Below are 14,747 nucleotides of genomic sequence, written 5' to 3'. Positions count from 1 at the left end.
TTCAAACTATTTTGTGTCATTTTCCAGGCAATGTTCAGCTATGGCTGACTAGTCAAGCTTCCTTTGTTTAATACGTCATTTTTTCTTGGTACAGCAATCTGCAGCTGTGTGAGCTCACTGACCTATATAGCTGCTGTCACATTTGCAAAGGACAAAATGCACACTGGGCACATGAAGAGCTATGTCATCTTTAACAGGGCACAGCATATCTCATATCTTGAATGAGTCTATACCTCTGCAGCATATGTCCTAACTTGCTGCTTGTTGCCCTACGGTCTGGTAGCAAAGCAGCTGGCTTGGCCCCTACTGCTTATTCAAAACGCATCCTTCTTCAGTGACACCTGAAAGCATTTGCAGTGTCTCTCTTGCTATAACCATTCTCTCTGAACATGTGTCTCATGTGCTGCAGCTCAGACTGTAGGTGGTATTATTAGAAATAACTTTTTCTCTGTGTATTAAAATGTTCAGGAATGCTTTCTTGTGTCCAGAGTGCTTAAAACTACCATCATTCAAATTTCAACCAGCATGTGTTGATGTCCTGTACACTAGATGACCAACCAAGCATTCTGCCTGCAACTAATACATCCAAGAAGAGTAGCTAGCCATCATTCTCCATCTCAATAGTAAATTTAATGTTTAGATGAAGACGGCTCATGTGGCACAAAAAACAGTTTGATAACACAAGAATCTTGGCTCATGCATCATCATATTGGGATTCCGTTAGGAGGCAGCTGAGAGTAGAATAACAGCAGCAATTTTAACAGAGACCAGGGGCGCACACTTAGTAGGGCTTGCGTGCAGGCTTTGGATATCAAAGGAAACAAAAATGGATTCTTGATGCTTGTAGGGAGGTAGGAGCAGCAGCTTCAAATGTGGTGCTGGCCTCTTGTGCTACCTGATATCACTAGGTCCTACATTGTGCCAGAGCTGTTATGAACTGCTCCACACACCTTCAGGGCATGTATCATTTTGACCCTCTCTGATTGTTGCAAGGCTGCAATTGTGCCTATATAAGCAGAAAACTATGCCAGTCCTGGCAATCAGTGGTTTTTATTCCTGACGATGATGGCGGAGATAACCATCAAAAGCTTGAGAATTTTATTCCAGTTGATGCACCTTTGAAACCCAGAAGATTTTATTCATTCTTTTTCATTATGGTGTCTCTATTCTTCCTTGGGAAAAGGAGAATGCTGTTAGTAAGAAATGGCAGCATGAAATAGTGCAAAGAAGAACATTATGCATGTTGATTTGCGACTATGCAGTGGAGTGTGCGCTGATATGAAACTTCCTGGCAGATTAAAACTGTGTGCCGGACCGAGACTCGAACTCGGGACCTTTGCCTTTCGCGGGCAAGTGCTCTTTTGCATAAAGATTACAGGACAAGAAATGGCAGGCACCTTGTGCTGGGCCCTGCAGCCTCAGGGTCGGGGTCCGGTTCCTCCTCAGTGGCAGTGCTCGTGCTGGTGCCCAGAATCCCACACACCTCCAAGTCAGCATTGAGGGAGTCGGATGCAGTTGTGGTGGTTGTTGTGTCTTCCATGGAAGACTGACCACCAGGGCCTCCCGCATGCTCTACCCTATAAACATTGTAAGAGGATCAGTAAGCTACACAGTAAAATTGATGCAAGGGTTAGTATTCTCTCATACAGATTGATACTACCATAAGATGAACATGAAGATTGTTTCTTGCTAAAATACAGTATGACAGGATGTGATTCTATTGCTCTTCCCCTACAAGAGATAAACTTGCAAAATTTAGCTCTGGAAAAGGGCATGTGAAACAACTATGGCTCAAGTTTAAAAGAATAGCTGGTAATCCACTTGATAGATATGACATCTGTTCAAAAAATTTCATAACATTCGTAATTTTGTGCCAATGGTGTGCAGGAGTCAAATGCGGTTGCCATCCCTGCACATGCCCGTGTTTGATGTGTAACGGCCAGAAGTTTCATTGTTGTATGTCTGTTAGTTATTGTTCAGTGCTGTATTGAGTGGCATGTTGTGTTGCACAGTTTGTGTAATTCAAAATGGCAGAGTCAGAGGAGCAATGCATGTCCCTTAAATTTTATGCAAAACTCAAGAAAACCTTTACAGAGACATACCAAATGATGCAAGTAGCCTATGATGACGAGTGCTTAAGCTGTACTCAATGTTATGAATGGTTCACATGGTTTAAAAATGGCTGGGTGGAAGTTAAAGATGACCTTTGTTTAGGATGCTCTTTGACATCTATCGACAATCCTCATGTCAGAAACATCAATGAAAATGTACATGCCAATTGAAGACTAACTGTCCTAGAGATTGCAGAAAAATGTAACATTTCATTTGGTTCGTGTCATGAAATCCTCAAACAACATCTTGAACTGCATCATGTTGCTGCCAAGTTTGTACCACAGCTCATGAGTCAAGACCATAAAAACCTTTGCTCCGCAATCTGCAAAGAGCTTTCAGGTTGTGCAAATGAGAATGTGATGTTCCTTAAGAGAATCATGACCGATGATGAGATGTGGGGCAACAGTTATGATGTTGAGAACAAAGTTTTTAATCTTCACAATGAGTTGGGAAAGGCTCCCCAAGACCAGAAAAAGCTTCTCAGGTCAGGTCAAATGTCAAAGCCATGTTGTTAGTTTTCTTTGGCTCTAAAGGATTAATTCATTATAAATTCATGCAACAGGGACAAACTGATGATCAATGGTACTATTAGGATGCATTGCAATGCCTGAAAGAAAATATAAGACAGAAATGGCCTGAAATATGGCGAGACAGTTCATGGCTCTTGCATTACAATAATGCACCCACACATCCCATCCCTGTTTGAGCATGACTAGTGCACAAAAAACGAAATTGCTGTGCTGCTTCATCCTCTGTACTCTCCAGGCCTGGGCCCTGCAGACTTTGTTAGAGATGAGTTATAAGAAAATTCGCAGACAGCACATTACACAAACCAGCAAAGGCTTATCAAGACTGCTTCCAGAAGCGGAAATGATGTTGGGAGCAGTTTACCAATTCTCAGTGAATTTTGAAGGACACTAAGCATGATACATAAAAGGTAAGCATATAAAAATTTTGTGGTCAAAGTTGAGGAAATTTTTGAACACACCTTGTATGTACTTAGTAGAACAGTTCATGATGGGAGGGATCCTCCATGGAATACAGTCACTGTAAAGAAACTTGTAAGGAACCAGAGACTACCACAATAGGTGAAAAATGAACAAAAGAGCTATAGATGAGAGAAGAATGAAATGCATTTAGCTGTCAACAGGGCAATGTGTGATGCCTTCAATAACTACTGTACCCAAATATTATCAAAAGATCTCCACAGAGGCCGAATAAATTCAGATCACATGTAAAGGCTGTTGGTGATACAAAACATTTTGTCCAGACACTCATGGGTGAGTCAGAAACTAAATGAACCCTATTTTCAATTAATCCTTTACAAAGGAAAATCCAGGATATCGTCCCAACTTAATTCTTGTGGTACCACTGCAAAAATGACTGGAATCGATATTAGTGTCATTGGTGTTGAGAAACAACTGAAATTGTTAAAACTGTACAATGTCTCAGTGTCCATGGAACTCCTATCAGATTCCATAATAAACTTGCAAAGATAATAGACACAGGGATTTAAATACACATTCTTTCTGTACTCCATACACAGTTGGAATACGAATGAACCCTAACATTTGGTAAAATGTTAATTATCCTCTGCCATGCACATCACAATGGTTTGCTGTGTATGTATGTAAATTCAGAATATTTACCTCATTCAACCTCTGTTTCACTGCTGTCTAACTGCATATTCTAATACAGCTTAAAAATGCTTGAAATTTGGTAGTTGTCAAATCTTTCCATACAAGACAGACACTGTCTGTTTTGGCAGCATTGGCATTTGTGGAAAGGTATTTGTGTGGGTGTTGATACACTACATGAAAACACTACCAATAATACCCCACCCATCATATACACCCCACTTGTATTTCTATTGTTTTGTGTTTTCCTCTCATCTTTCACTTATCAGTATATCTCTCTAACACTTCTTTCAGGTTTGCAGATCTCTTTTGTTGCTAACCTTTCCCTCATGTCCTGCACCATTATATTTCGTTTGGCACAAGATCCTGAGGGATCTTCCAACCTTTCAGTCTCTTTTCACAGATGAAGCTACCTCTCATTCCATGCATTAAGCATTGGTGACTTATTTATTTCCTGTTTATTTATTTGCTCCAAGAAATCATTTTTAGTACACTGATTGTTCATATGATACAGGAAAAGAGTAAACACAATTAATTTACAATTACGGTACACATTGTAACTACATGGTCAACACAACCAAAGTAGGCACACTTAATAATATAAACTGACAAACTACATTGTTTCTGCATATGATAGGAGCAGTTATTAAGGATACAGGGTACTTTTCCAGCTCAATATTATGTAAAAATTAACACTATTTCTTTCAGGCACTGTTTATAATGTATATGTTTTACAGATCTTTTGCCAATATCAGCCAATGCAGCACATTTTCTAAACAAATTAGAAGTGTTTTGAATATTTTTGAACCTGCTAGGGTTCTTAAAAAAATTACAAAAAATTGCTGCAATTTATTTTTCCAAAATGCTTCCTCAAATTGAGGTACCATTTAATCCAATGTTATACCATTGAAGGAGACCAAATTTTTATCAGATATGCATGACATGATGGCTGAGGTACCAGGCCTATTTAATTCTACCTATTATGTATATTACTAGGATAAAAAATACCACATCTTACATTTTAATTTTTATAATTTTTTTCCTAATAAAAAGGTTATTTTTTCTATAATTTAGTTGATTCTGCAATAAAGCTTAGGTCTACTCCATAAGTATGGACTACTGCAAGTTGCAGAAAAAATTAGAACAATGCTTTATAAACTTTAGGAAATATTTGTACCTGAATTCTGAAAAATACAACTGGCAGGAAATTCGAGTCCAATTAAACTGTGCCTCAGAACATTCCAAAAACACAGTCTTCATCCTGCAGCATTTCTTTCTCTTCAAGCTTCCTCTCGGCGTCCCTTTTAGCACTTCTTGCTTCTTTGGTAACTTGAAGAGCAAATCTTGCAGCTCCATGTACCCATTGTCTGTTACACGCAAGCAATTTATCTTCCACATTAGACCCACATTTGATGCCTAAATTTCTTATGACTTCCAACCTTTCTATCACTATGTCACTGAAACATATCATTGCATCTAGTACACAAACTTGTAATGTATTTAGTCCTACAAAAGCATTCTTGGGTAATCTTCCCCATATGCAGTGGTTGAAACTTTCATTTGTATTCTGAGTACCCCCATGAAGACATTTACTAAGCAAAACAGGGTCTCTCAGGTCTCTAAAAGTTGGTTTTATTTCATTCATAACAGGCTCAGGAAGAGAATGCTTATAATGGTGTATTTGACCACTTTCTTTTGCTTTTTGGTAACCACACCAAGAACCTGCAACTTTAGGGTAAAGTCCGTGAACAGGGTGGTCATCTGCGGACAACATGCGAAATCAGGTGGCCCATACAGCTTTTCTCATAGCTGTAACATCATTCAGAGGTGCAGTTCATCTACTGGTCAGACCACAATAACTCTGAAGAAGGTGTATTTCAGTTTCTGTGAATCTGCCTCGGCCAGACATAAATCTTTCATCAGATAGCAACTTTCCTTTCATTTCTCTTTGTAGATTCTTCAATATAGCAAACTTCCTCTTTTGTACATGTCCACAACACTGCAGTTTTGTGTATCTAATGTTATAAATGGGCACTGACCTCTGAAATATTTTTAGAGTTCCATCACACTCCATACCTCCACTGTAATCATCATAATTTGGAGAACACTGGTATTCAATATGTCCTTCATTGTTACCATGGCAGGTGTGGCAGTACTTAGATAAGCACTCAACATCAACAACTTTTCCATTCTCCAGAGAAGTAGCATTTACAACAGCATTCAAGGAATGATGTCCTCGACATTGACGTGTCCCATCAAGTGCAACAGGATTGTCCCTGGTTTCACTAACATTTGTGTTTCTTCTACTGCACATTTCATAGATGCTTTAGACACAACTGTCAAGGCACCTAAAAGTATTTTTATGTACTTTCTGAACCTACTGGGGGGAGGAGGAAGGTCCATCAAACCACAAAACTTTTGAGCAGGCTTTTTTCCTTTTCCTGTTGCACATACTGCATACAATAACTTCAAATTCACATCATATGAATTATGCACAATGTTCAAAGTCATTTTTGAGGTAGATTTATTGCAGGATCTACACAGAACAACTAATTTTGGTCAACTTGATGGTTGGAGTGCTGACACATTATATGCATATCCAGTAATGCTGCCAGCTGAAGGGTTATGCATGGGGATCGTATCAACCTGTACCACATCAAAACAGCCTGAAGATGACACAATGAAGCATTGAAACTGGTAGCGAGAAAATAAAATAAAATCATAAGGACAGCTGTAGGTGTTTTTATTATTTGTCAAGGCAGCTTGTTGGTTGTCATGTGCATGTAGAATGCAGCACAGTGGTAGCCACTTAGCTCAGAGATCCCATGAATGGTTTCACAGTGATCTTCAAGCTAAGCTGCAACCACCATGTTGCATTCTATGTGGGTATGACAACCAGTAAGATGTCTATCCATGTGAATGGCCACTGACAAACTGACCACGAAACAGCTGGTCCATCCCGTTGCTCAGCACGCCACCCAACACAAAGCTGCTTCACAGCCTATGCCGTTGGATCCACCAACACCAGCTTTCTTAAAATGTGTAGGTGGGAACTCTCTCTGCAACATATCCTACATTACCGTAACTCTCATTGTCTCAGCCTTCGTTAAGTCACTGTGCTTACGTATCTAACCCCTTCCTTGTTCCCATTCCAGCACTATACAGCCCTCTATTTCACCAAAGCACCCTCAGTCTTTTTACTTCTCTCCTTTTCTGCTACCCCCTCCCCCCCCCCACCCTCTCCCCCACCACCCATCTAACCTTCCAACTGCACCTAGCTGCTCTACCCTCCCTCCATTTCAGGCCTTTACATTCCCACAAGCAGCACTTTACTACCATTGCCACCCCTACCCCACTATCCCTTCCCCTCTCTGCATGGCCTCTCCTTACCCCCACCAACTGGTTGCCTCTTCCATCAGGCACTGCTGCTTGCAATCTGGTTTCAGTTGCTAGAGACTGTGGTCATGTGTGTGTGAGTTGCATTTGTGTGAAAGGGTGTATGTTCATATTGTCTATTTTTGGCAAAGCCCTTGTTGAACGTTAGTTCATTTTCTTATATTTTTATTGTTGTGCCACCTGCAACTCAGCATCTTCACTATATGGTGAGTAGCAACTATCCTTTTCATTATATTTTTACATCCATCCCTGATTTTCCATTATTTATTTTGTACTTTCTGTGTTTATGTGTAGGATCAGCTTCTGCCTAGTTTCATAAGTTTCTATATAATAGCTATATTTGAAGAAGTTTTCTTTTTCTTAAGAGGCTCCATTTTGTAAAAATCAGTATTTCATATATATACAAACAAGGCAGATAGAGTACTTTCAGACTTTCAAAAAGGGGTCTACAGGAATAATTACATTTGACTTTCTTTATCATTCTGATGATCTTTTTCTGTATTTTTAATCTTTTAAAAGAACTGTGGAATTCACCCAAAAATTATTTTGTACTTATTTGCTGACAGTATATTGCCATTTCTGCCATTGTCACCACTGGTAAGCAGCTCGTATCTTGAGTAAGAATCACAACAATAAATATAAGTGTATTAAGTTTTTTATTTTAATTCTTAAGATACATTTCCCACTTCAAATCCTCATGAATGGTATACCTAAAAATTCTGTATGACCCACACTTGAGACATCTTTTCCTTAAATGGTGAAAACCGGGTTTGCAACATTGAGGTTTGTGTGATGTGAAAGTTAACTGCCACAATTTCTTTCAGAATTTATGATGAGCCTATTGGTCTTGAAGTACTGTGCTAAGGTATTGATATTGTAATTTCCTGCACATTTTCCTCACCATGTGATTTAATTAAAATATTAGTGTCTTCTTCAAAAAGTACTGTGGTTTCAGCATGTGTTTTATCAGCCAAGTCATTTACAAACTGCAGAAATAGAATAGGCCCTATTACTGCAAAAACTAGAATCTTTATGGATTCACTGTCTTTAGATTTTATTTCTGTAATCTGTTGATGCCTGTTGAGGTATAGCTGACTCCACCTTTCAGACTGGCCTCTAATTCCATAATTACTTAACTAGTGCAATAGAATTTCATGATTAGTAACATGAAAAGCTCTACTAAGATCAAGAAATATTCTAGATACATGTTGCTTATCATCCACGGCTTTTAGTATTTCATTTAAAAAGGCAAAAATTATTGACTGGGTTGACTTTCTGGCTCTGAACCCATGCTGTGAGTCCTACTTGTTAGTACCTATTCCTGCTGTTTGACATGTAGAAATTTTTTCAGTCTACATTTTATTTAACCATAACCACATGTGTGTGGATCTAATACAACTCTAATCATGCTATGAGCTCTAACAGAATGTTCTGGAATTCATTACAAAATGTTCCAAAGCTGCTTCTTTTTTCTTCCTCATCTTCTTTATCACTTTTACACTTCATCTCAATGATTTTCCTTGATTAGTAATGTTGTCAGAAAGTCAAACAAAAAAACCTTTAAGGTTTTTTTAACTATCTTCCCCACAAAAGTGAAAAAATAAAATAATTATCATTTACAGAGGAATGATATCTGCTGGCCAATTTATTTGTAGAAAAGTAAGATGTAACTAATAAGTCAGAATATTGAATTCATTGAAAAAAATGAAGAAAACTGCAGTGAAGATAGAGACTTACGAATCTGCATTATGTGCTGTATGGGCGACAGCACAGAGGAATGCAGGTGGTGGTGGAGGTGGGGGACGCGCACAGCACAAGTCTCCTGTGGAGTGCGCCCTCCGCAGCTGCAGCAGGTGGCTGGTGCCAGACCCAGGGCCCTCGACCCAGCCGTTCTGGTGCAGTTCTCCAATCTGGAAACGGCCATCCTCTTTGCTACCCGGTCCCGGTCCTTGGCTCTGAAGTGTGCTGCTGCCTGACCCTGTAAAAAGATTGATAAATGTGCATTGTAAATTTATAATGACATCCCATCATTCACAGACAATGTAGAGCAGAACTCTCCGAACTGCATAATATCTGAAGCGGAAGAAACAAATTGCCAAGATTGTCAAACAACAATGTTGAGAATCTTTGGTACTTTGCTTTAATGTGAGTTTCCTAAACAAACAAAGCATTATGTTGTTCCATGGAATATCAACTGAACTGTCGGATGTTGGCAACTTCCTGCACTGATATTTCAGTGCGAGGTCTTCTGCCCATCTTTGGGTGTATACTGGCAAAAGTACACTGGGCGCCCCTCTGTAGGACCACTCTGTTGCAAGGTAGTACAATCAAATATTGCTGTACAGGAATTAACTGCTTAAGGAAGTATAAGGTTTAAGTGGTTTTCAACCCTTCAGCAAAAATTTGGCGCTTCTGGGATCAGCCAAAAATGATTAAGGCTGCAGTCACAGTGGCACTGATATTGGTGGATTCCCCAATGATCCCCATGATCTGAAGATGGCTGATATTTCCAAATAAGTATTCCACTACATGCACAGCCACAATGCAGGTGATCTGAGCATCTGAATGTACAGACTTTGAATGACAATTGGTGAACTTCAACAGTAAATCAGCCAACATTCTCATTGTGAGGACTGTGGAGAACTGAAAGTTTGTGCTACGTTGAGGGTGAGAAATATCATAACTGGGATGTAGTTCAGATTTCATGGACTAAAATCACAGCTCTACTGGAAACCATAAGAAGCCAAAACCTTTATCGAAAATTTTAAGCATAAAACATAACCTCAAAAATAAGATTAGCGAACCACTAAAAGCTTTTTAGTAAGTTCAGTTCTCCCTTGTGTGTTTTTCCATGCTCAATATGAAAATCAGCATAAAAAGTGTGTAGCACATGCAGTTTATTCAGAATTTTTAATTCATGATTCACTGCTTACTGGATGCTTAGAGGAAACACATAAGTACCATTTTTCTTTTTATTTCCTTCTGTGTGTGTGTGTGTGTGTGTTTGTGTGTCCAGGAAACTGTACTACTGCAAGCTGTATGCAACTGGACAAAATTAAACATCAGTAACTTGTTATCAGAGAGTGAGTGTAATAAAGCAGAAGTGCTCCAAGTTTTGGTTATGGCTCATTATGAGATTGCAGTATGACACCTCATGGTTGTGTGAATTCTCCAAATTCATTCTGTTATATTTGTGTTGAATATTTAATATGAAAACATCAACAAAATGTAACAGACTTTATTAAAAAGGTGCACTTTGCATATTTTTGCTTTCAACTGGGGAACTAAGACAAATATTGGGCACCCAATAAAGTGTGTTAAGTATGCATAGAAGACTTAAGGACATCGTTAAAGGGAATGAAAAAAAGAGTTTCAGATTCAGCATCCAAATGGTGAGGCAGGATAAAATGAACCACTGTGAAATTTGTTGTTTTTGTTGTAGCGATGTTAGTTGTTATAATTCAAGAAAACACTCTATAGCTAGCCTTTTCATCTATCATCCACGTGATTCTTCATGGTCCAAGCATTCCATCTCCAGAGTCACTACAAGAAACTGCACTTTCTACAAATATGTGAAGCAATTGTGATCCAGCAGATTCAAGTCATGATGTAGATCCTACTTTCAAATGTGCTAGACATCGAAACTGTGAGGTGTTTACATAGCCTGAACTTAGTGACCTTGCTACAGACCTAAGTCTAACAAAAAAAAGGCAAAACTGCTTGCATCTAGATTGAAACATAAGAATTTACTTCTGAAGGTATCTCTGTTTGTTTCTATAGGTGGAGAGACTTGCACTTTACATCTTAGTTTGAACAAGAAAGTGACTTAGCATTTTATTCAGATGTATGAATGCATGAACTTGGATAGAGTATGAAAAGATCCTTGGAAGCTGTTTATTGATTCCTCTAAAAGAAGTTTAAAAGCTGCTCTTTTACATTATGGTGACAAATATACATCACTGCCAACTGGTCATTAAGTGCACTTAAAAGAAACTTATGAAAACATACAATTGATCCTTGCAAAAGCAAAATACTCAGATCATAAACAGAAGATCTGTGGGGTCTTAAAGGTTATAGGCATGGTATTTGGTCAGTAGGCAGGATTTATGAAGTACCCATGTTTTCTGTGTGACCTATAAAGCAGAGCAAGTTTTAATAACTGGATCAGAGACAAATGGACACTTCACCAAAATCTCATACCTGGAACTAACAATTTTGTTGAGCCTTGTTGACTGTGAAAAAATATTACACCTCTGACCCCACATTTAGCTTGGTGTGATGAAGTAATTTCTGAAAACACTCCCTAAAACTGGGATATGTTTCCATAATTTGTGTGAATGTTTTCCTAATTTCCAAAAACATTTGTGCTTTTGGTCAGAAGGCCTTCTTCTGAAACAGACAACATACACACACACATTCAAGCAAATGCAGCTCACACATACATGATCACTGTCTCTGTTTTCCTAAGCTTTTCTGTTATGCCTATCTGTAACTCAACATCTCCATTATATGGTGAGTAGCAATCTATCCTTTTCACAATATTGTCACTATTCCATCCTGGATTTTCCATTGTTTGTTTTCCTAGTCTGTCAGAGACCAAACTCAAAGAAGGTGTTTTTGTTGGTCCTGACAACCACAAATTAATGTGTGATGACAAATTTGTTGCTGCAATAATGTATAATGAAAGAGAGGCATGGACTGCATTCAGAGATGTCATTAGCAAATTTCTCGAGAATACAAAGGTTTCAGATTACAGGAACACTGTTCAACACATGCTTCAAAAGTTTGTAAATTGGATTATCTGATGGGCTTGAAACCTCACTTTCTTAAATCATATTTCAACTTCTTTTCCAGAAAATGTAAGAGCAGTCAGTGATGAGTGGGGAGGAAAGATCCCATCAGGACATTTGTGTCATGGAGAGGAGATATCAAGAAATATGGAATGGTTCTATCATTGGTGACTATCACTGGCTAATGCATCAAGAAAACCCAGAGTCATCTTGTAAGAGGAAGAACAATATAAGAAGTTTTACAGAGAAGAGATGGGGAACACATTAGTATGGGAATAATGATGATGCTAAATAGACACATCAAAAAAAGTTTTACATCACCCCAGTTCTCAGAACTCCAGAAGATAAACGTCGACTGTGGATATTGTATCACAGACACAGTCCCTTTGGCTGTTCAGAGATGTCACTAAACCTGCCCAAAGATGCAAACAACCATGCATGAGCAGCACCTATTAGACAGTGGGGGTCCAACAGCCAATCAGTTTCAGTTATTCCACCAGGAAAGAGGTAGACGGCTCTTGTTGTCTGTAGTTCAACAATGCCTAGATGGTCAATACCGCAGTTTGATCGTGTCCACATTGTTACTTTGTGCCAGGAAGGGCTCTCAAAACGGGAAGTGTCCAGGCATCTTGGAGTGAATCAAAGTGATGTTGTTCAGATATGGAGGAGATACAGAAAGACAGGAAATGTCGATGACATGCCTCACTCAGGCCACTACCTACGCATTACAGCTTGGAGATGCAACATGAAGTCATGTAGCAGGCAAGCAACCGTCAAATCAACTTGAATCTTTAAACACTGCTGAATAGCTTGCGAAAATGATTATTCACTTTGTTGTTCAGAAGCAATTTCTTGGTGCATTTTGGGCTCTGCCCTCATCAGAAATATCTGCCATGGAAGAATGCACAGTCGTAACCCCAAATGTTATTAACATACACATACAATAAAGTTTGCAAAAGGTGTTGCATAAAGTACAGGAGTACACATACAAAAATAAGAGCAAAGTCTTTATAAGGAGTATGGAGTCATGTGCGTAAACCATCAGTACCAGAACTTAATCCATAACAGGACAGCCTTGAAAAGCTTAACTTATATAATTTGCCACCAGCTGCTGTACATGTATGGGACAGTGGCATTATTTTGTGCCCATGGAAATAGTTTAAAACCTTAAATTAAAAATATAAATAACAAAGGAAAAATCTAAGTATAAACCTAAAAATATGAAAATGTAAGGACATCTACAACAGTGCATACAGTATACAATAAACAGCTTCACAAAAAACAGCTGACAGAAGCTGCCACCATGTGACAAGACTGAGTTGAGAAATAATATAATTTGGGCAATATTAGTAATAAATGATAAAATACAAACTACATGTCATTCACTAATCATTTAAATAATAAGGTAAAACAATTACTCTGATGACAAAATAGGATTACAGAGCTTAACTGAACAGACACATACCTTATATTTTGTATTTATATGAATAGTGCATTATGAGCAGTTGGTATTTTACAATTTACTACTAATTTTGTGCAAATTACATCAATTCTCAACTCAGTCTTGCCACCTGATGGCAGCTCCTATCGTCATCTATATTTTTTGTAAAGCTGTTTATTGCATCCTGTATACTGTACACACTTTTGTGTCTTCTTCTCTCATCATTTTTAGTTCACACTTAAATATGTTTCTTTATCTTTATCTTTATATTTTTCATTTAAGGTTATTCATCTATTTCTATGGGTACAATGCAGTGCCATTGTCTATACGTGCACATCACCTGGCAGCATGTGTTGTCAGTTAAGTTTTGTAACACTGGGCTGCTGTCAGTTAAGTTCTGGTACTGATGGGTGATGCACATGACTCCATACCCTGTACAAAGACTTTGTTATTATTAAGGTATGTCTACTCGTGTGCATTATGTAACACCTTTTGTAAAATCTATTCAGAGTAAAGTGTGGTTAAGTACATTTGTGTTACGACTTTGTATCCTTCCCTGGCTGATATTTCTGGAGATGGACAGAGTCACTCCTGAGCTGCAAAGTGAATAATTATTTTAGCAACCTAGTCAGCAGTGGATAAAATTCCAGTTTCTCCTGAAGTGTGATTTCCTCTACTACAATAAAAGAAACAAAAATGAGTTTCAGATTGAATTTGTCTCTTTCTCTGCAGTTCAGAGTGGAGTTATGTACTCATGTGAAAAAAATCTCTAATACAAAGCAATAAATTGGCAGTTGATAACAATTTAAAAGAAAATTAAAGACATACATCATTCACCAGTTTTACAAATTACCTGATTACCTACATTTAAGGATTGAATATCCTGTTAGGTTAAGAGTGTTAGCTACATATTGTAAATGACGAAGCAGTAGCTGTTTTCAAGGTACAGATTTCTTCCTGGTTAACTAGATTTCATTTACCTAGTATTGCACATTGTTAGTAATAAATTTTTGGAGCTACTTCAATGTTGTTAATGTATGTCTTGACTTATGTCACATGCCTGAAGGCTACTGTTCTTGGTGGGATCGATACAAAACTTTGAACGAAAGTAGAAAATCAACATCTTAAAAGTATACTTCGGTTAGAGCACTAGTAGTGTAAAGGATAAATTTGATTTTGTTATTAAATTCAAGTGTACTCTTTTACGGTACTTGTCAAACCATAGAAGGTCAACATGTAGCCACATACACAAGTGAGTCACACCTAAGCAGCAACACTACTATCACATAAATCTTAAAAATGATCTATGTAACACTGACTTGACTAGTTTTCTTTGTTAAAGGTGAAAATAAATGGGAATAAAGATATGTT

The 14,747-nt window shown here is 38.1% G+C and overlaps 1 protein-coding gene across 8 annotated transcripts in view; it reads right to left on the bottom strand.

The window, feature by feature from the left end:
* The window catches only part of LOC126278680 (ankyrin repeat and IBR domain-containing protein 1-like), a 579,195-nt gene that overhangs the window by 48,515 nt on the left and 515,933 nt on the right, over positions 1–14,747 (bottom strand). For all 8 annotated transcript variants that reach the window (XM_049978928.1, XM_049978932.1, XM_049978933.1 and 5 more), the window contains 2 exons: positions 8,883–9,123; positions 1,398–1,577 (listed from right to left, as the gene is read on the bottom strand). In XM_049978928.1, the coding sequence (XP_049834885.1) occupies positions 1,398–1,577; positions 8,883–9,123 (421 nt within the window). The remainder of the gene's footprint in view (positions 1–1,397; positions 1,578–8,882; positions 9,124–14,747) is intronic.

The sequence above is a fragment of the Schistocerca gregaria genome, chromosome 6 (assembly GCF_023897955.1).
Source record: "Schistocerca gregaria isolate iqSchGreg1 chromosome 6, iqSchGreg1.2, whole genome shotgun sequence".
Classification (NCBI taxonomy): Eukaryota; Metazoa; Arthropoda; class Insecta; order Orthoptera; family Acrididae; genus Schistocerca; species Schistocerca gregaria.
This window is presented reverse-complemented; position numbering and strand designations above follow the sequence as displayed.